Raw genomic sequence first — 19,593 nt, forward strand, 5'->3', positions numbered from 1 at the left:
TCAAACGACATTGCTGAGCAGGAAGAGCAGCAGCCATCTCCACCTAATCAGGTTTCCAAGCCAGAAGGTAATTAAAAGCATCAGTGATTTCCCTCTTGGGTCACTCTTAAATTTGAGGCCCTCTGGAATATTCATTTTACTTAAATATTGAATCTTCCCAAAGAGACAGAAATGATTTCAACCCGCAGTTCTGATATTTCTCATCACATAATCCTGGAAAGCAGGATAAATAGCCTCAGTTTTGTGTAGCCTCACTTCTGTACCCCAAGAAAAATGCAAAAGGAGCTAAATTTGACTTGGAAATGGTGGCTATTGACTGTGCTATCATGGTAAAACCCTAGGCAGCAAGGCAGTTTTTCTAACATGCTTCTGGATCCTTCTCATTGTCCCTGGTGCTGCACTTCTAAGACATTCTTAAAAACTCTTTTCCCCAGCAAAGCCAGGCAAATGTTGCCTGTGGGACCTTCCAAGAACTGATCTCATCACTCTTTCTACCTGAACAGGGGGTGAGGTACAACGGCCTCACATGAACATTACCAGACACTCACCATGGCCTTCCTCCCTGGAAACTCCTCCGACTGCTCCAACTGCACCCACTCTGTGGGGCCCGTGAACATTTCAAAGGCCATTCTACTAGGCGTTATACTAGGAGGGCTGATTGTTTTTGGGGTTTTGGGTAATATTCTGGTTATCCTCTCTGTAGCCTGCCACAGGCATCTTCAGAGTGTTACCCACTACTATATAATTAACCTGGCCGTAGCTGACCTCCTCTTGACTTCCACTGTCCTGCCCTTCTCAGCTACTATGGAGATTTTGGGCTACTGGGTCTTTGGGAGGATCTTCTGCAACATCTGGGCAGCTGTTGATGTCCTTTGCTGCACTGCTTCCATTATGAGCCTCTGTATCATCTCGATAGACCGATACATCGGGGTGAGCTACCCGCTGAGATACCCAAGTATAGTGACAGAGAAGAGGGGCCTCCTGGCGCTGCTGTGCGTTTGGGCACTGTCTCTGGTGATATCCATCGGACCTCTTTTTGGCTGGAAGGAACCAGCCCCAGAAGACGAGACCATCTGCCAAATCACCGAGGAGCCTGGCTACGTGTTGTTCTCCGCTCTCGGCTCCTTCTACCTCCCCCTGACTATTATCTTGGTGATGTATTGCCGCGTGTACGTCGTGGCCAAAAGGGAAAACAAAGGTCTGACTTCTGGTCTGAAGACAGAGAGATCCCGTTCTGAAGCAGTGACCCTACGGATCCATCGCAAAAACGCTCCCGAGGCCAGCAGATCGGCATCCAACCCCAAGAGCAAGCATCATTTCTCCGTGCGGCTCCTCAAGTTCTCCAGGGAAAAGAAAGCTGCCAAGACTCTGGGAATAGTTGTGGGATGCTTTGTTCTCTGCTGGCTTCCGTTTTTTGTAGTGATGCCTCTCGGTAAGTAAAGCAAAACCCTCTACCTTTTACAGCACCTTCCCCACAGGGAGGGCTGTGTTTGCGCCCGTGTAGGATAATGCCCATCAGAAAAGCTCTGAGAGAATAATTTTCTATTGCAAAGCTGTCAAAATCAAAACATTCACCATTACAAAGCAGTGAACCTAAAAAATGAGAGTCTATAATGAAACAAAACATTGCCGGTGATGAGACACAAAATTATGAAAGTGTCAGAAAGGATTTAGCACTTTTTTTTTTCCCATATAGAAAATACTCTTTCAGAACTAGGGCTTATTTCTGACCAGCTCTGCTCTAAGAACAATAAGATGTGTTGTTTATGTCTGTTGACAGCCAGTTCTTCAGGTGATATAAATATGTAAAAGGTCAAGATAAAAATATGTAAAAGGTCAAGACAGATAGAAATATGGAAAAGGTGAAAATAAAAATATGGAAAAGGTCAAGATGATAAAAATGTATTCAAGGTCCAAGTAGGCATTCACAGACCTGGGGCTAGACCCTCCTGGAGCGCTCAGCGCCTAAATAATTCCCACTGTAAGGAAAAAAAATAATCAGCTTCCTATCAGGAAACTCACACTATGATGTGCCATACTCCAAATGAAAAGGATGTATTTTTTAATTTAACGTATGACCAGTCAGAAGACAGCAGTGAGGACCCTTCAAACTAATTTTATACTTCTCTGGCTTGCATTTATTGTGGAAACCCACTGAGCCCACTGGCCAAACACTGGCTTCAACCATCACGCTGAATATGAATATTTATTCACCAGTTATAATTCTGAAGGGGAGGAAAGTCAGGGATTTGTTCTGCTTTGCTATCACTGAAATATAAAGTAGTAATTAGAATTTTAATTAAACCTTGCTCAGACACCTTTGATGCAATTTTAGGATTTAAAAGCAGAATACTAATTTCATACCTATATCTGAGCGTGACGTATGCGGCACATCACGCTGAAGTTTGCTCTGCAGAAGCTGTACTGTTTGGTTTTGAAACATGGAACTTTAAATCTGTGATTTGCTCATTTCAGTAGCTTTTCTTACGGAAAGGGCTTCTGCTGTGCAGGAAAAGCAAAGTGAGGTTGCGTGGAAGTTTTAGCTAGTAACAGAATAATGTGTGCAATGAAGAAAAATTAAAAACAGCCTTACCTAAGCATGGGAATATAAATTTGGGGATTTTATTTAAAAAACAAAAACAAAAACAAAAAAACCACCCAACTTATAAAAAGCTCTTCTTTTTCAATTAAGCTCTACTGGATTTACCAAGATGACCAGATGGCTTCACAAAATCCTGTTGCTAATGTTGTCATGTGAAAACCCCCAAAACACAATCATCTCTTGTCGGTCAGTGCTAGGAAGTGCTGGAGTAAGGGATGTGTAGATGTTTCGTAAGGAGGAGCCCTGAAAGGCCTGGCTCGTGTTGGCCAGGATGTCAGCACGTTGGAATGCTGGTTGCCAAGATGTCTGAAACATACCCAAAAAGGGTTTGCAAGAACGCACTAAACACACTTTTCATCTGCAAACGTGGTTGCCCACACAGAGCTGCTGTTAATTAATTTGCTTTGGATTTAAGACATTTTCTGGACTCAAGAGTGGCTTTGCATCTTCCTTTGATCCCTTATAAGGGAGCTTTCTTGAGGTTCGTTTCCCTGTCTTTGTGGGGTTACTAGGTTATTTTTAAAGCATATAATAAGTACTTCAAAACCTATTTGCAACTTTTATTTAGAGACAAAAAGCTATTAAACAGACAATTGGCACAAAAAAGTAGTGAGAAAAAAAATACCAAGGAAACACAGGCTGTTCCACCCTGACCCAGAGATGCCTGCATATGGCACTCTACACCACGCAAACCACTTTCCTACAGGTAGTAACCCCGTTCAGATCTGTTCCCTGCCGACAGGGGAAGGTAGGCATAGAGAGGCAAAGTGATCCGGCTAGGATCACACACTGTGTGATCTAGGATCACACACCGGATTGGCGGCAGAGGTCAGTTTTCAGGTGTGCAGAACACCCCGTTGCTGGAACCATTGGCAGCCGTGGAGTTCAGCGCACAGCTGGCTGGGCAACGGGAAATTTGTTGTGCAGAAAAGCAGCTCTGCAGCTTCGTGGCCATGGGACAGACCTATAAATGGCCCCATGAGACATTCTTAAATTACGCAACACAAACCACTTCAGACAACTGGCAGGTGCTTATCACTCTTATGCAGAAGTTCCCAAAACATAAGTTTATTTTACTGTGGTCTACATCATCTTCAAGATCCTCACATCTATTAACATCAACATTAACAACAACAACAGCCCAGAACCGCTCTAAAACAAGAAACACCAGGCATGCTGAAGTGTATAATGAATGGGGGTAGAAACTTTTGAGGTGTATGGCAAGAGTGACAGAAGGATATCTAGAGGGGTTAAAGGCATGAGAGCCATATCAGCAGATCTGCCAAAACTAACTGGGAGAAACAATTTGAGTATCCCTGCCATAAGACAATATCTTAATTGAAATTGGTGTGTAAGGGTGCCAGTTGCAATTTTTAATGTCTTTCTTACCTTCTTGGATGCTTCATTGCAGACAAAGGGTCTGTGCAAAGGCTTTCAGTCCAGTCCTCCAATACACCTTCTTCTCACTTGGCTTTGATGTTGATGGAGTAAGCCAAGGAACAATTATCCTGTTGCATGAAAATAAATGAGGTTAAGACTTGTTTTTTTTCTCTGCATGCTGGAGCATAAGCCCACCCTTCACAAAACTTCTGTAACATAAAGGTGTCAAAACAGCTGATGTCCCCTGGAAGAAGTCAGGTTTTCATTTCTGCATGCCCTTTCTCTCCCTCTTTAAGCTGAACAGTGGATCTGTCCCTAGTCTCACAGTTTTCCTGTAAAAACTTCTTTGAACCTAACACGTCTCCACAAATTGTTTTAAAAACTATTGTCCCAAACTAGATCTGCTGTCTTTGTATTTCCCTAATGAAATCTCAGCTCCTCTCCAGACATGTAGCTTTCCCAGTGCAACGAGAGGCCCTTTTCCATGGTAGTTTAGGGAACACTTTAGGCTGACCAAAATGCAGGGTAAGAGCCAGCGACAGCACCTAAGCAGGAGTTTATTTAAGAGCCAGCAAGAACTGTGAGGACCTTTGCCTATGCCCACCAGCCTCTGTGTGACATTTGCTCTTAGCCAGCTCAAGCGCTGTCTCTGCTCCACAGCAGAAGTCTGACGGTATGAAATGTTCTTTTATTCTGCAGACCTTCCTTCGACTTGCTAGTACCCCAAAAAGCTGCAAAACCCTTGCTGAAACACGTTTACTGGGCAATTCCTTCACAAATGCCTCTGCCTAGGAGCAATCGTGCCCAACGCTATCAGCCTGCAGAGCAAGCCTGGTGTCCGCGCACACCTGCGGCTGCCTGCAATTGCTTTGCAAACAGATTTTCAGCTACGTCCACCAGTCTTGCCTCATTCCACACTAGGCATCTGTTTTTCCATAGAAGTATAGAAGGGGTATATTCAAGAGAAGGAAATGTTAGTTTCTGGATATACTTGCCTCCTTAAGCACTTGTTTAGTCCAGGTTTGCACCAAGCAGGCTACAAGAGCATCCCACCCCACCCAAGTAATCTATTATTCAGCCCTCCAGAGAAGACACCTGAAAAGGATGTTTCCCTGCTCACTTTAGAGCTATTGCTCTCACATATCATCTACACCTGTTGTATCACTTCCTTAGTCTCATTTCTCTTCTGCATCACTCAATCACCATATTCCCAACTGCTAGCCACTTATGAGTGGCTCGAGCATCCCCATGTAACATCCCCTCACATTAATTTACGTGGCAAGAACAGCTATAAAAGCTTTTTAGTGCTGACCTTCACACTTGGTTACTGCACCTTTGGCTCCTTTCTCAAAACTTAAGTACACTAAAGCACTCCAAATAGCTAGGAGCACGAGCCAGGTGGCACGAGCCCTATGCACTCCTTTACATGAACAAGAATACACTGCTTTACTGAAGGGAATTAAGGCCTATGATCTAACTAGGAGGACTAGCAGGTGAAAGAGCTGCATTTTTGTTTTCTACATTAGCCAGAACCTTCTTATCACCAAAGGTGGGGTTTTTTTCCCCCCCGAGTGAGCTATAAAGTGAAATCCTGCTTCTCCTCCCAAAGTTCTTTAAGGTCTCAGGGCGAAAAAAAAACCCCAACCTCCTTTAAAATCTCAGGGCAAAAACCCCCACCCAATCTTTAAAATCTCAGGGCAAAAAAAACCCACAACCTTCTTTAAAATCTCAGGGGAAAAAAAAAACCAACTTATTTAAAATCTCAGGGAAAAAAACCCCAACTTTAAAATCTCAGGAGAAAAAAAAAGCCCACACCTTCTTTAAAAATCTCAGGGGAAAAAACAAAACCAACCTTCTTTAAAAACTCAGGGGAAAACAAAATTCTTTGGGATCTTGGGGCAAAAAAAAATACTTTGTTACAATCTTGGGGCAAAAAAAAGCCCTGCACTAAAATAAGCAACACTGCTTTTCAAATTGGAGCAACCATATTCTCTGAGGGACCAGCAAAGAGGGGCTGCACAAAGCTGAACTAGAAACCCAAGTACAGGCTCCTGGGAGGACTTAAACAGGGCTGCTCCAGGAGGGAGGGCAGCCCAGGAACAGGGGGGGGGACAACAGGAGATGCAGGACCTGTGTGTGTCCCCCCAAAAAACACACCCTCACGCTACCTGAGCCGCAGCAGGTAGAGCAGGCACCTGGACCAGTTTGTGCTGACATTCCAGTAATCACCAGACACTAAACAACAAAACACAGCAAGGAAAGAACAAGCCTGAGCTTGTCTCCATCCCTCAAAGAGGACACAGAAAAAAAAAAAGCCTGAGCTTATATGCAGCTCCTGAGCCCCTGGGCAGAGGGTTTGTGGGTACCAGCCACAGATGAGGCTCATCTGGACGATTAAGGCTTGTTGGGCGCTGGCCCTCTGCAACAACCATTTGCCACACGGCATGTTTCTTTCATTTCTGGCGTGTTGTTTTCCTCTTCCAGTTGCTAGAAAGGGCTATAGGCAGGTGGACAGATATAGTAAGAAATACTCCAGGCTAGAAGAGTTCAGAGATTCGGTGGAAGCCCCAGGTGATGGCACCAGTTTTCAAGGTGATGTTGGGCGTGAGGTTACAACTGACAGAGCAGACCTCTCCTGTAACTGGGGGGCATGGGTTGCTCTGGGAATTTTTCAGGTTTCGCCTTAGAAACTTAGGTGACAGTGTTTACAGGTCATTTTGAGGTGAAACACGCACAGAACTGATGGAGAAAAGAAAAAAGGTTTGGGGATTACAAAAATGGTCCCAAGTTTGATGGATGGTTCATCTCAACAAACCCTCAGAAGCAAACAAACCCACAGAGCTTTGCCCATTGTCCACTTTCTGTGGCAAGCTAGCTTAAATCTGGTTGTAGATGTTGCTTTCAAAAGCTGAAAAAAAGAAAAAAGGGAAATTCTGAGCCAGGGAAAAAAATTCAGATTACTAAATTGGGCGAGAGAGAGGAAGGCTTTTAGCATTTGACAGTCACTCTCACGATGGAGAGAGCAGAAAAGAGGATACACTGGAAGGTATTTATATTTGTAGTAGAGCAGCAAACCAGTCTTGTGAACTGACACAAACACTGTCATGGGAATCCTCTAATCCTGTCTATGTGTCCGGCTGCAGCTAGTTTCTAATTACTATTTAGTGGTAGTTGTTTGACTAGAGTCAAAAAGACTGACTCTCTACTTTCACTAGAGGTAAACCAGAAAAATGCCTTTTTCTGTCTCTGCCATGGATGCAATGTGTCAGGAGGTCACAGGGGAAGGAGTAGGAACATGCACCAACACGTAGAGGTTGGTGGATTTATCCCTCTGTTCCCCAGTGAGGTTTGCAGTTGCTGTCCATATCATCACTTGCGATATCTTTTAATAAGGTGGCTGATGTACCTATAGCACCTTGGGCTCCAGAGGCACGAGTTCATACCCAGTCCAGTCAGCCGTAAATGGGAAACTTATCCTGGGAAGGCAGAGCTGGCCAGACATGACAGAAACGTCAGACACAGGAATTCATTTACCTAGCTCACGACTGACCTGTCCCCCTCCACGTTGCAATGCCAGGACAACACAAAGCTCCCGCTTTGCCTGTTAAGGTGAAGCTCCCCCAGGACCCGGCTAATTTTTGGTACCGGTGAAACACCTATCAGATACAGCTTTATGGCCTCTTGGCCTTTTCACGATCGTCTGAGCCTTGATTCAATGTGTTCTGCTGACAGAACACGCTCAGAGCAGCTCCCACAGCTTCTGGACAAGGCACCCTGCGTCCTGCCCACGCGCTGTCAAAGTAACCGGCTTCGGACCATGTTCCTTTGTCATCGTGAGCCAGAACATGACAGAGGCAGGTCAGGGAAGAAAAAGCTAGGGTGTCTGCTTCACCCCGTCTTATCACAGCAGGAGTTCAAATAACTGCTACTGTCTTGAAGTTCATACCCTGCAATTCACGCCTTTCCCTTCCTGCTGCCTCCTGCAGGCAGCGGCATTTTAATGAGCAAAAATTGGGAACAGCGTCTCAGAGTAACACAGGCTCCAACTGGTGTGAGATTCTGAAAGCAGGTTAAATACAGGGTTTAGCGTCTTTTGGGGGGGCACAGAAAGGCAGTGCTTGTGATTCATCCGTCCCCCCTAGCTTAAGCAGCGGTGTAATGGGAGCAGCCACGGCGTGCGGCAGCAGGGCACTGGGAGCCCTCAGCTGCGCGTTAACCAGGTGCTCAACAAACCGCCACTTTCTGCAGAATTGAGACAATTTTGATGATATTGAAGCGATGCGTAGTGTTGTCTTATCCCGTGAAGGCAGGGTTAAAGAGAAGGTGTTTACATGATGGAAGGGTAAAGGAGTCTGTTGATGAGGAAAGTACGGAAGAGAAAGCAAAAGTTTCCTGGGAAGCTGTGCAGAATAGCACCAGCCTTGCAGGGAATCGCTGTCCTGGCATTTCCCCGTGCAGAAGGGAAATAGCTTCACTCCTTTTAATGAATCACCTCTTTTCTCCTTTAGAACTGGATGGATGGTCTAGTAAATATAAGTGATATTAGTAAATATAAGCACAGGATCCTCCTGTCCCTGCTACCCCTTTACTTGGAGGGCAGAGAATAAGGCAAGCAGCCTGCACCCTGCCTTCGACATTGCCACGGCTGGGATGTCCAGATATTCAGAGAAACAAGGATCTGAATCCCCCTTCTTTTCGTTGTTGAGCTGATAATAATATAATACAATAAAATAAAATTAATAAAACCTCTGACAACATAACCCTCAACAAAGTTTTCACTTCAGAAAATGCTGAACTCCGGCCACGAAGGAAATATTCAGAGCTAGATTCCCCACATCAGCATTTCACTACGTTCTCACAGTGACAAAAAGAAGAAAAAAAAAAAAGAAATAAAAGGAAAAAAAGACCAAAACTGAATAAAGCCTCAGCTCATTCTCTGGAGCGCAGGTCAGGGAGAAGAAGGGTGTCTGCACTCCTTGAGTCAGGGAGCGTGTGTGTGTGTTAAGCCGTTGAATGGGGACAAAATAAGCCATGAAGATAAATAGCCAAGGTATTTCCTTGGCAAATTTGGGGCTGGGGGGGTGGTGGTGGTGTTGGGGTTTTTGTGCTAATCACAAGGGGTATTTTTCATAAACTCAGCTCGACTGAAGCCAAAGGCAAAGATCTTGCTGACATCCCCGTGGCCAACATTTCTCCACCGTTACCGAGTCCTGAAACGTTGTGTCCCACTGACTCATAGCCCAGCAAAGCAGCGGAAGGGATTGGCGATATTAATAGCCTTTTACACTGAAAACAAGAGAAAGAAAGTAGAGTCACTTGTGCTACATTTCGTGACTCACTTCTATGGCTCTCCTGCCCGCACAACCTGTCAGGGGTTTGTCCTTGTCTCCAAGACGTTCCTGCTTTACGTCCCTGCTTTGTGTAGTCACCGCTTGCAAGTCCCTGGAGTAAATGAGCCGAGAATGTAACTTTTCACTTGCTCTCAAATGTCGTGATGCAATTTAGGATTTAGTGACTGAAAGGCGGTATGAGTGATTCTCCCACCCCGCCCAGCAAATGTCAGGATTTATCTTCAGTTTGGGTACGTAAGGGAGAGATGCTCAGCTTTTGCTGAAGATCACTCCTGTATTGCTAACCCCAAGGATTCCAAAATCATGACCGTCAACTGCAGAGTGACGAACTCGTGAGCCAGGCTGAGACAGACACACCTTTTCAAACTATTCCCCCAACCACCCGCGTGAGATTTTTTTCTAATTTTTAAAGGAAAGCTAAGATTTTGTTGTAAGTGCCTGACTCTGAGAGCGAGGGCTTCGGGACAGATATCAAATATCTTAAAAATGTGAGCAACAGGATCCAGAATCATTCCACTGCAGTAACAGCATGGGAGCTGGAATTTCAATGACAACGAAACTGATTTGTAAAACAATGTGATTATTTCAGTTTACAAGGGTAACAAAACCTCAGTTTACCTTCCCATGGTTTTTTATCAGCTTTCCAAATCTGCAGCTGCCCACAGTGAATCTGGAAATAGTTGCTTGCTGAGACGTTTGCTCTTTGCCAGAAATATCATCCATCCTAAGTGGTTACAATATGAAACAGAGCATAAACTAGGTCTGAAAAAACCCAAATCACCAGAGCACCGTCCCCAGAGTGACCCACTCCTGTTGCCTGTCCTTTCCACCTCCCACCTGTGTCCAGACACCTGCACCCTCCTCCTCCTCGCTTCAAGCAGCAAACTCAGGCCCTTGTGAAGAAAAACAAACTCTCACTCGGGGATATCTAGGCACAAAGTCACCCTCATTTCCCCCCTGGAATCCTGAAAACTGCAATATTCCAGGCCCTGGGACAGGCACAGCTGTAAATGTGATGCCAGCTTTTACCCTCCCTCTCGTCTGTGAACCGCTGGTCTGCCTTTGTTGCGTTAATTAGATTGTACAGAACCCAGAAGCATTTCCTCCTGGTCAAGGATTCTCTGATCCCCTTTTTTTTTTCATTCCCACAGAAAATACTTCCCATAAGGGAGCAGCAGGGTGAGACGTGCTGGGACAGCATATACGTACCAGCGCAGCTGTCGCATGGCTGCGGCAATACATATGTATATATCTATATATTTTCCAGAGGGTGGTTTGTGTTTTGACCTGAAATGCAGTATAGAATGCCATTCTTATGGAATAAAGTTCAGTGCTAACATTGAGCTTGGGAACGCAGGCTGTAAGGCATTTATCCCTGTTTGCGGAGCAGATTGTCTCGTGAGAGTTCGAGGGTGCCCCTGGTACAGAGTTCATCTGTGTGGGGACATCACTGCTCCTCTGTGCTTCATCCCTGCATCCTTCAGGAAATTGCTTTGGAATAGCTGCTGCCCTCTAGCTTGACCCCTTTAGGGCAGATCCCAGGACCTGAGTTTTAAGCTTTGCCTCCCTGTAAACCAAACCACTGTCCCTGTTCCCAGGTTGCTGTGAGCACAGAGGCGTATTTCCTACACGTCAGAGGCGAGAGATGCCAGGATTTTTGTTTGACTTCTGCACACAGTTAAGAACGGGTACTTCTCCTGATGCCCTCAGCCACTTTAAGCCCTGATAACATGATGCTAACAAACACTGTTTGGTTTTCTGCTCACAAGGCATCACAGGCACTGCTGGTGTCTTCTGAGCGGAGCCTGCAGCTGCTGACATCTAGGTACTGCAGGCAGCTACTCGCTGCAAGCTCTGAATGCACGGGCATGATGCTCTGCAGGTTGTTGCTGCTCCCTCATCGCATATGGGTGCAGCCCCAGCATCACCCATGCACCCCCGTGGTCACTGCCTGCCTGCCTTCTCCTCTGCTCCGACTCAAGCATCGCATTGGTGCCATCCAACATAAAAGGGGGGAAAAAAGCAGCCAAGCTAAACTGAGCTGCGAGATCTAGCAGCAGAGATGGGTTTTAACCCACCGAGGCTCTATGGGTCACAAAAATGGATGGGATCTTACTCCCACGGCGCTGACAGAGACGATGCAGAGTAAACAACACAAGCTTCTGTAGTCTGGCAGCTTCTAAATCCCTCTGCTGTCCATCAGTGAAACAGCGCACGACATCAGTACTGGGGTTTAAACAACCTATAATCAAGCAGCTCTGTAACTTCTGACAAGTGACAAAGTCAAATTACATCTTTGTGACTGAATTGGCGCTTACTCACCGGGAGGTAGATGGAAAACTTCTCACTCGGATCTGAAGAAACTTTGAGATGACAAACAGGCAAATAAATGGTGGAAGGAAGGGAATGCAATCCTGACATTTTCAGGGGTGAATGATGAAATACTTACTGGCAAAGGATCTCAGGAGGCTAGGGGCACACTTCATTTTATTTAATTTTCATATCACAAGCAATTGAATTGTGCTACTGGCACTTGAGAGTCCTCAACCTTTTGAAAACAAAGCAGGAATTCAAGCATCATTTAGTTAATCCACAATCCAAAGGCATTCAGAGATCTGTTGAGGTTTTCCTTCCTGTTCCTCCAGCACAGACTGCAGGGATGCAAGGTGAAGCCTCTGAACTGTTACCAGTTTTGCCACTATTTACCATTTTATTCCTGCCAGTGTAGCGGGGAAGACACTGAGGCTTGTGAATAGGATGCAGAATCAGTTTTAAGAAAGAAAACTTTTCACTTCTCGACTGCTGCTCGCTCCCCAGCTCTGTTGAGGACCCCTGGATGGCACCACTCCACTCATCTACGATCACACCCAGCTGAGAGCGAGAGAATTGGAAAAGCTTGCTCTGGAGAATTAGGTGCTCTAATAATTCTGTTTTCTCAGCCATGGCTCCTAGTAGGCAAGTGTCCAAGCTGCCACTAATTGGCAGCCGCCGAGTCATTAAGGGTTGGATGGGCACAGGCTCTGAGCTGCTCGCCCTGGTCCCACCTGGCTTCTCCGTGCCACCTCGCTACTCCATGGGAAACAGTCTTCTACTGTACACCTTGAAGAAGAGAGAATTCACCATTCCGGTGTTTACTCTCATGGTTAATTACAATTATTGTTTAAAAAAAACCCGCAAAGCCCATGTTTTATTGCTACTCCGAACCTATCTGCCTTGGCCTGCCAGGCAGTGCCCATTGCCATGTCTCAGCGCGCAGAACAGAGCCCTTCATCACCGGGCTGAGCAGCACGGTTTGAGAACAACTCCGCTTGCTACCGCATACATCACCCGCTGATATTAATCAGGACAGCAACATCGCTGAATATTAAAGGCCTGGAAGGAAAGAATGCATCCTTAGCATTCTGTGGGGAGCAACACGATTTCCCAAGGACTTGGAGAATACGGTATTTTTTCCCTTTTTGCCAGATCCTCAGGTGGACAACGGGAAAGATCAGGGCAGGTTCCTGTAGGTCCAGGGGTAACCAGGTGTCTGCAGTAGAAGGGCAAGTTGCTTTCCACGGCCCTCTGGAACAGGACATCACACTTCTACAGCGGCACTAAGCAAATGCTGAGATGTCAATAGTTCCTCACGGCAGTCCTGAGGCGTACAGAAGGATTTTGCTCATCAGACAGAGAGAAATGTGGATTTGTCCCCTTCACAACAATCCAGTGGCTCAAGGTTTAGAGCTGCTGACCGTGATTACGTTGCTCTGGAAGTTGAACAAGCCAGCGGTGTGTGTAAGAGGGTCCAAATTATTTCCACGCTGATTTTACATCTAGCTCCGTTACATATTGTGTGACAGATATTGGTAGTCCATTGACTACCAGCTCCAGCCTCAGCCCTACCGACCGTATTTCTCGCTATTGACCCATGTTTCATTCACAGGACAACACACAGGGATAATGAAGCCTGGAGACGGAGCTTTATTTGATCCAAACTGATGAAACATCACTGCCTGGCCCAACCAAATGGATGGCAGAGCAAGGGGACAGTCCTACAGCCCAAGTTGTGCCCCCCACGGGACAGGCAGCGTTAAAGGCAGCGCGCGATGGGGTGTGCAGACGGCAAATCTGAGCACTGTTCAAGCTGCTGCGCTCTCTTTTCACTGCATGCTGTTCCAGGGCAACAAGTCTCCACACTGATGAACCAAAAAAGGTTACATTAATAAATTAGCATGCAGATCCCCACCCCAAAAAAAGAGCAGGAGGCAAACTCTGACACTGGCTATTTTCTATTTTTAACCGGCTTTGGCAAGGCACTAGCATTCCATTTAGAGCGAGCCAGAAGTTGCAGCAAACAGGAATTGTTATTGTTTACCCATTTTTACACTCAGCCTCACACAGCCGATTCCCCAAACTGAGATTTGTTTCACCTTTTGTCTTAACACAAAATGGGAAAGCGGTAGATGTGCGGCAATTAAATGAGGAACTAAAGAAAAAATTGGAGCATGATTTGAGCATTTAGAAGCCTTTCAGTTTTTTGTTTTTTTCATCTGCCAAAGACCTCAGCCAGAAAGTTCTTTGAGAACGTTGTTTAGTTGTTTTCCACTAAAGGAAAGCAGCATTAATTTGCTGAGAAAAATTCTAGGTCATGGATATGCCTGCTCGCTCACGCTTTGCTGCAAAACAGCATTTGCTTTCTTTAGCACGACATTTTTGGTCTTAAAAACAGGTTGATATTGAAACTGATAGTGCAACCGCTGTACCTAGCTAGCTGGGAGCAACACAGAGGCAATGACGGAGGCGGTGAGGCTCGTGCTTGATGCCTGGGTCGTAACTGGGGTTGGAATCAGAGGTTCAGCTGCTCCAGCACCCACAGCGAGCTCCTGTGGCACGTTCTGCGTCGCCAGCGGCTGTTCTGCCTCAGCCTGGCTGCTGCTCCACCATACACCAGGTGGCCTGGGTCTTTGGGGACCTCCCCCCAGCCAGAGAGAACTGAAAGGCTTCTCACCCTGCTGCATCCACCTCTCCCCTGGCAGCAGGGTGTCCTCTGGGGCCACCAGCTCCACTCAGCAGGTAGGAGCTGGTGTCACGGCCAGGGGACATCGCTTCGCCTTTCACAGCAGAGACCGTGTTCGGCAGAACGAGCACGTCATTAATCACGCTGCACTATTTGTGTCTCTGGTCCAGGCAAAATTTTGATACGTTCTCACACAGGCAAAAACACTCTGAGAATTCCTCTCGGGCTTTTGCCACTTGAAAGCCTTTGCTGCACTTGCCGTATCTTTGTTTGACAAAGATGGGAAGAGAAAGATTCCAACCGACGTTCACCAGCTCCCCGAATGCAATGACACCCTCTGACTGCAATAGCAAATCAGAAAATTAGATTTTCCTAAGTCAGAGGAGGTCCGACACACAGATCGATCCCTGTAAAGCTTAGGAGCTGCTTACACAGAGTTAAACTGCAGAGGATGACAAACGCATCGATGCCTAAAACTTCCACAGTATTTCTTTCCACAGGCACATGCTTAAGATTTTTCCGGGGGGAAGCAGGAAGACAAGCATTTGTCAGTGCTGAAAGTCCTGTTTAATATAAACTTGATGATAAAGCCCAAAACCAGCCAATTATGTTTTCTGGGAAATCATTTTTCCTCCTGTGCCCAAGCTAATCACTGACATGGGTAGGATAGAACCACTTTTTTGTTTGTTTCTTTGTTTCTTTGTTTTTTTCTCTGCTTTTAAAGGAGGCAAGGAACAGCCTTTCAACGTATGGCAAATATCTTTCTCTTTCGCTGGTTCTAAATTCATTTTGCAAAACTGGTCTTAGAAATGCTGTTATCACTTATTCCCACCCCAGCATCACACAGTTTAGTTTTCTGCTTCATTCACATTCAGACAATATTGGTTTTATTTCTAAGCGAAGAGAAATACCAAAGAAGAGAATTTCAGGATCTTGTTACAACGGCCACTTTCCAGTGCCATTCAAGAAAAGCAACAAATTTTTAAACAATTCTCCATAAACAGCGGTTTGATATCTTAAAGATGTCTCTGTAGTTGTATAATAACACCTCTCCACGGGTAAATCTCTTACGCATTTACTGACATCCCATTCAAATCATTTAAAAGTTCGAAACTTGCTTATCCAAGCAGTAAGGAGATCAGGCTGTAGTTAAACAAAAGCACAAAGGTTTGCCATTAGGAAAAACGCTCCCAAGATTTTAAATTGGCAGATAACTTAGAATTAAATCCTACTTTATCATATACCCGCATCTATTTTTTTTAAGTTGTATTAGTAATGCCATTTAATTTTCAATTCACACGGTCACTTGCAGTCGACTGCTGTTGTGCCAAGGCGGTGAGGACTAATGAATGCACAGTTTATGGCTCTGTCACCAATACGCTAACTAAGCTTTGTCAAAAGTTTTCAACTTTTCTGAGTGTTATCCTGCCTTCTATAGAATAAAAATCCCCGTAGCACTTTTCTTATTACGAAGCCATCAAAGTTCTTGCTCTTTGAATCATCCCTGGGAGGTAACCTTGCAAGTATCAGTATATATCTATCATCGAGGGCTGCCCATGAAACAATTTCCAGTGTTCACTGATGCAAAAAGGAACCTTTCCTTTAACTTACCTGAATTTTAGATGCATTCTATGAGACAGGAAACTGTGGATAGTTAGATTTCCTAAAAGCTTCAAGGGAAAATGGATGCCAAATACTTTATTATTTTTAAATTTTAGCTGGAATGCAAAATGAGGAATCAACTCAGCAATCCTGTTTTTCACTTACTCTGACTTCTGAAATGGTGTGATTTTCTTGCCATTTGAAACCCCTTTTGATGACCTCCTAGATAGGACTGTTAGTTGGTTAACTCATCTTGAATTAGAAGTCCCGGAGGAAGCAATTTTCTGCTCTTGATACCAGTCCTCCTGCTTTCCTCTCTGGCTGTACATGGGAATACAACACTTGTATGATAAAGTAGATGAATTGATTTCTGATAAAACATCCACATAGTTGTATGACACCATGTATTCTGAAGACTTGTTCCTGCAGGAGTTGGGCTCTGAGTCGTAAATTTTCAGCGACAGAACAGAATCTTATTTGTTTTTTTCCAGTGTTTAAGTTTCTTTGGTTACCTGCAATTTCTCACTGCCTCTGCCTTAACACTGTGTATTTTCCATTTTAGGTTCTTTCTTTCCTGCAATCAAACCCCCGGACACACTTTTTAAAATAACATTTTGGCTTGGATATTTAAACAGCTGCATCAATCCCATCATCTATCCATGCTCAAGTCAAGAGTTTAAGAAAGCGTTCCAGAACGTCCTGAGAGCGCAGTGCCTCCCAAGGAAGCAAGCGACAAAGAAGCAATCCCCAAGTTTCAACCTCAACCATCCCCCTAGCCAAAGCATGGAGAGCGGCAAAGGTGTGGTCCGTATCCCTGTCGGCTCAGGGGAAACCTTCTATAAAATTTCCAAATCAGACGGGGTCTGCGAATGGAAGATCTTCTCCGCTGTGCAAAGCGTGCCTGCAAAAACCGCGGTTGCTAAAGACTGTACTGTGGCCAAAGCGAAAAGTAAAGGTTTCCTCCAGGAATGCTGCTGTGCAGGCACCTCAGGGAACCTCGTCCATGAAAACTGTAAAGTGCCAACCATCAAGATACACACCATGTCCCTCAACGAAAGCGGGGAGGACGTCTAAAGGTCTGGCCGTGCCCAGCAGCGTCGGCTGGCAAACTCGTGGCTCCGCTAATGGGCTGTTGCTCTTTTTTGTGGGGAAGTAGAAGCAGGTGATACAACAGCTGAAAGGATCCAGGTGAAACAAACAGCATTGCGTGAAGCAGGGCCAGACCTTTGGAGGAGCGGTGTCTCCCAGTGCCGGTAGCCTGAACGAAGCCCCTTAAAGACAGCGAATGGCTCCAGCGGGTGGTGAGCCCGACGGTATTCCCAGAGACCGGCCGCTGCAAGCCATTTGCCTGACAATTAAAGGGTTTTTTTTCCACTGTATTCCCCCGTTTCAAAGTTCCTGCTGCTCTGATTTAGGTGCAACGGGGGAGAAAGAGCAAACTACAAAGACCCCATGCTGATTCCAGCCCGGATACCTGCAGACAGCCCCACATGTAGAGCCTTTTGTGCTTCTGTGTTCCCCTCACCCCTGCCCCCCCCACCCCCACCCCACCCCCCAGAAAAGCTAAATCTCAATGTGACAGCCGGGAGAGCTGAGGCTGGGAGGCTCAGGGCTTGGGACAGTGTTTACAGATCTCGGCTTATTTTTTGGTAAGGGACCGTGGACGAGAATGTTTTCCTACCACGTCTTGCCTCTTTTGTTCACGTCCAGGTCCTGGCTCGGTGAGGTCCTGGCTGAAGAGAACAGGCAGCTTTTTGGATCTGCATCTTCAGCTGGGCAGGCTCACCGGTCCTCACGGCTGGGCTGCACCGGGTGGGGAACTGGTCCTCTAATGCCACCAAGGCAGCTTGTCCTCCGCCCGCCTGGAAAGGCAGTCGCTTCAGCTCAGAGGGCACAGCGAAACCACTCTCTTGGCTCTTGCCCTGCTTGGAGTCGCTCTCAGCTTCCCTTTGTGCTGTGGATTTCAGTAAAGCCCCTCGCCCAGGGAAACCTGAGCCAAGTGGCCGGCCAGCCAGCCTCAGGGCCCAGCCAGAGCTTTTCTTTTTTGTGCCACCACCCTCCCACATCTCCAGTCCACACCAAATGAAAGGTTGCATGCGTCCTAGGTTTGTTTGGAAGGTCTCTGCGCTTTGATGCGAGTCTAATAAAATTCAAAACTAGGTAAGTCATCATCAAATAAGGCTCAAAGGGGTCACTTTCACTCATCCGTTCCTTTTCCTCGTTCTGAGCCCAGCAGGGACCTGCTTAAAGACTCAAGAATTCCTTGCTCAGGTGCTCGCTAGTCAGATCAGTGCCACGGTCACTGGCAAAGCTGCAGACATTTTGCTGTCTCCCTGCCCCGTGTTATGCTACATTCCTCTTCTGACTCCTTCAGTACCAAGTGCTTTCAGCTTTCTGTGAGATCCCGGGTACCCTGGAGTCAGGAACTTTACCCTCGTTCTAAGCAGTGGGAGTTAAGCATGTTAAAAGACTTAAGGACGTGCATCCCCATGAGAAAGGGCCATCCTTGGGGAATTGGGGAGAAAAGCATTTGGAAGCATGTTATATTTTAATACAGCTAATCCGAATAAATAAATAAATGAGCTGTTCAGCATCTGGAAGAAACAGTGGGAGGAATTCTCTGTACAATATTAGAAATAAGCGGCTCTTGACATAACTCCTCCTGTGCCTGCCAAGTAAAGAATGCAGCTTCTTGAAACAACACGTAAGCTTGTTGTGTCAGCTCCTGTGCTGAGTATCTGCTGGCCTGAAAAGGGAAAGGGCTTAAGATAAGGTTAGCTTTTACAGGACGAGGCCTTGGGAGGACGCCTTAATATTATTGATGAGGAATCATTGTCCACCCATCTCTCATTCAGTATGAAGTCCCCAATGGCAAGAGACTTTCAGTCTTCCGTGTCTTTTCCTTAGATATGAATGAGATTTCTTGCCTCCTGCGAACACGTATTTGCAGCTAGAACGTTCTCGGACAATTTGCAAAATGAAAATCTGATCCTTGGAGTTCTTGCAATACTGTTGCTTTGTGCAGCCCTGGAAGCAGAAAACAACCTCGGAGCTTAAATGCTCTTCACATCTATACGTGGCCAGGATGTTAATCAAGCTCTGCCACTAGAAATACACGTTGAGCTCAAAGCAGAAGGGAGTAGAAGGAATGAAGCCTGTGTTTTGTGTAGACAACCCACAGAGGCAGAACAAGCCACCTAATTTTCCCCTGACATTTGACCCTGTCCTCAATGTATTAAAATTATTGCATAATATCAGCGCACCTAGGAAACCTCGCACTAATTGTCCACTTACAGAACTCGCTAATCATGCAGGACCAGAAGTTAAATCTCTCAAAGAACCAGGTCTTTGGGTAGATTCATTCAGACATGTCAGAAAATGCAAAAGGGGTAAAAAACCCGGTAAAATCAGCATCTTTTCCTGGTGTAATAACCAAGAACATGGTCCCATATGTGCTGGTAGATTTTCCTTGCAGCACTTGCTGCCTCAGATGTAGGTTTTATAGGTGTTTTCAGGTGCTAACACATCACGTCAAGCAGAGGACGTGCTCCTCCCGCCTTCAAACAAATGGGTACGCAGCGATGGGGAAAATGGAGCTAACAGTTCTCAACTCAGCCTGCAGCAGTCCTGAAGGCATTGGCAAGATACCTGGATTTGGA

The 19,593-nt window shown here is 45.8% G+C and overlaps 1 protein-coding gene across 1 annotated transcript; it reads left to right on the forward strand.

Annotated features, from left to right (window-relative positions):
* The first annotated feature begins 549 nt into the window (after positions 1–549).
* Positions 550–17,008, forward strand: ADRA1A (adrenoceptor alpha 1A). Its single transcript, XM_040618113.1, has 2 exons — positions 550–1,432; positions 16,497–17,008. Exons 1-2 carry the CDS (start codon positions 550–552, stop codon positions 17,006–17,008), a joined length of 1,395 nt encoding a protein of 464 aa, XP_040474047.1.
* The last annotated feature ends 2,585 nt before the right edge of the window (positions 17,009–19,593 follow it).

Source organism: Falco naumanni, chromosome 19, assembly GCF_017639655.2.
Source record: "Falco naumanni isolate bFalNau1 chromosome 19, bFalNau1.pat, whole genome shotgun sequence".
NCBI lineage: Eukaryota > Metazoa > Chordata > Aves > Falconiformes > Falconidae > Falco > Falco naumanni.

Excerpts from the sequence above, each read along its gene's own strand:
- ADRA1A (XM_040618113.1), top strand. The coding sequence starts at position 550 with ATGGCCTTCCTCCCTGGAAACTCCTCCGACTGCTCCAACTGCACCCAC. Across the intron at positions 1,433-16,496 it reads TTTTGTAGTGATGCCTCTCG|GTTCTTTCTTTCCTGCAATC; the intron begins GTAAGTAAAGCA and ends TTTCCATTTTAG.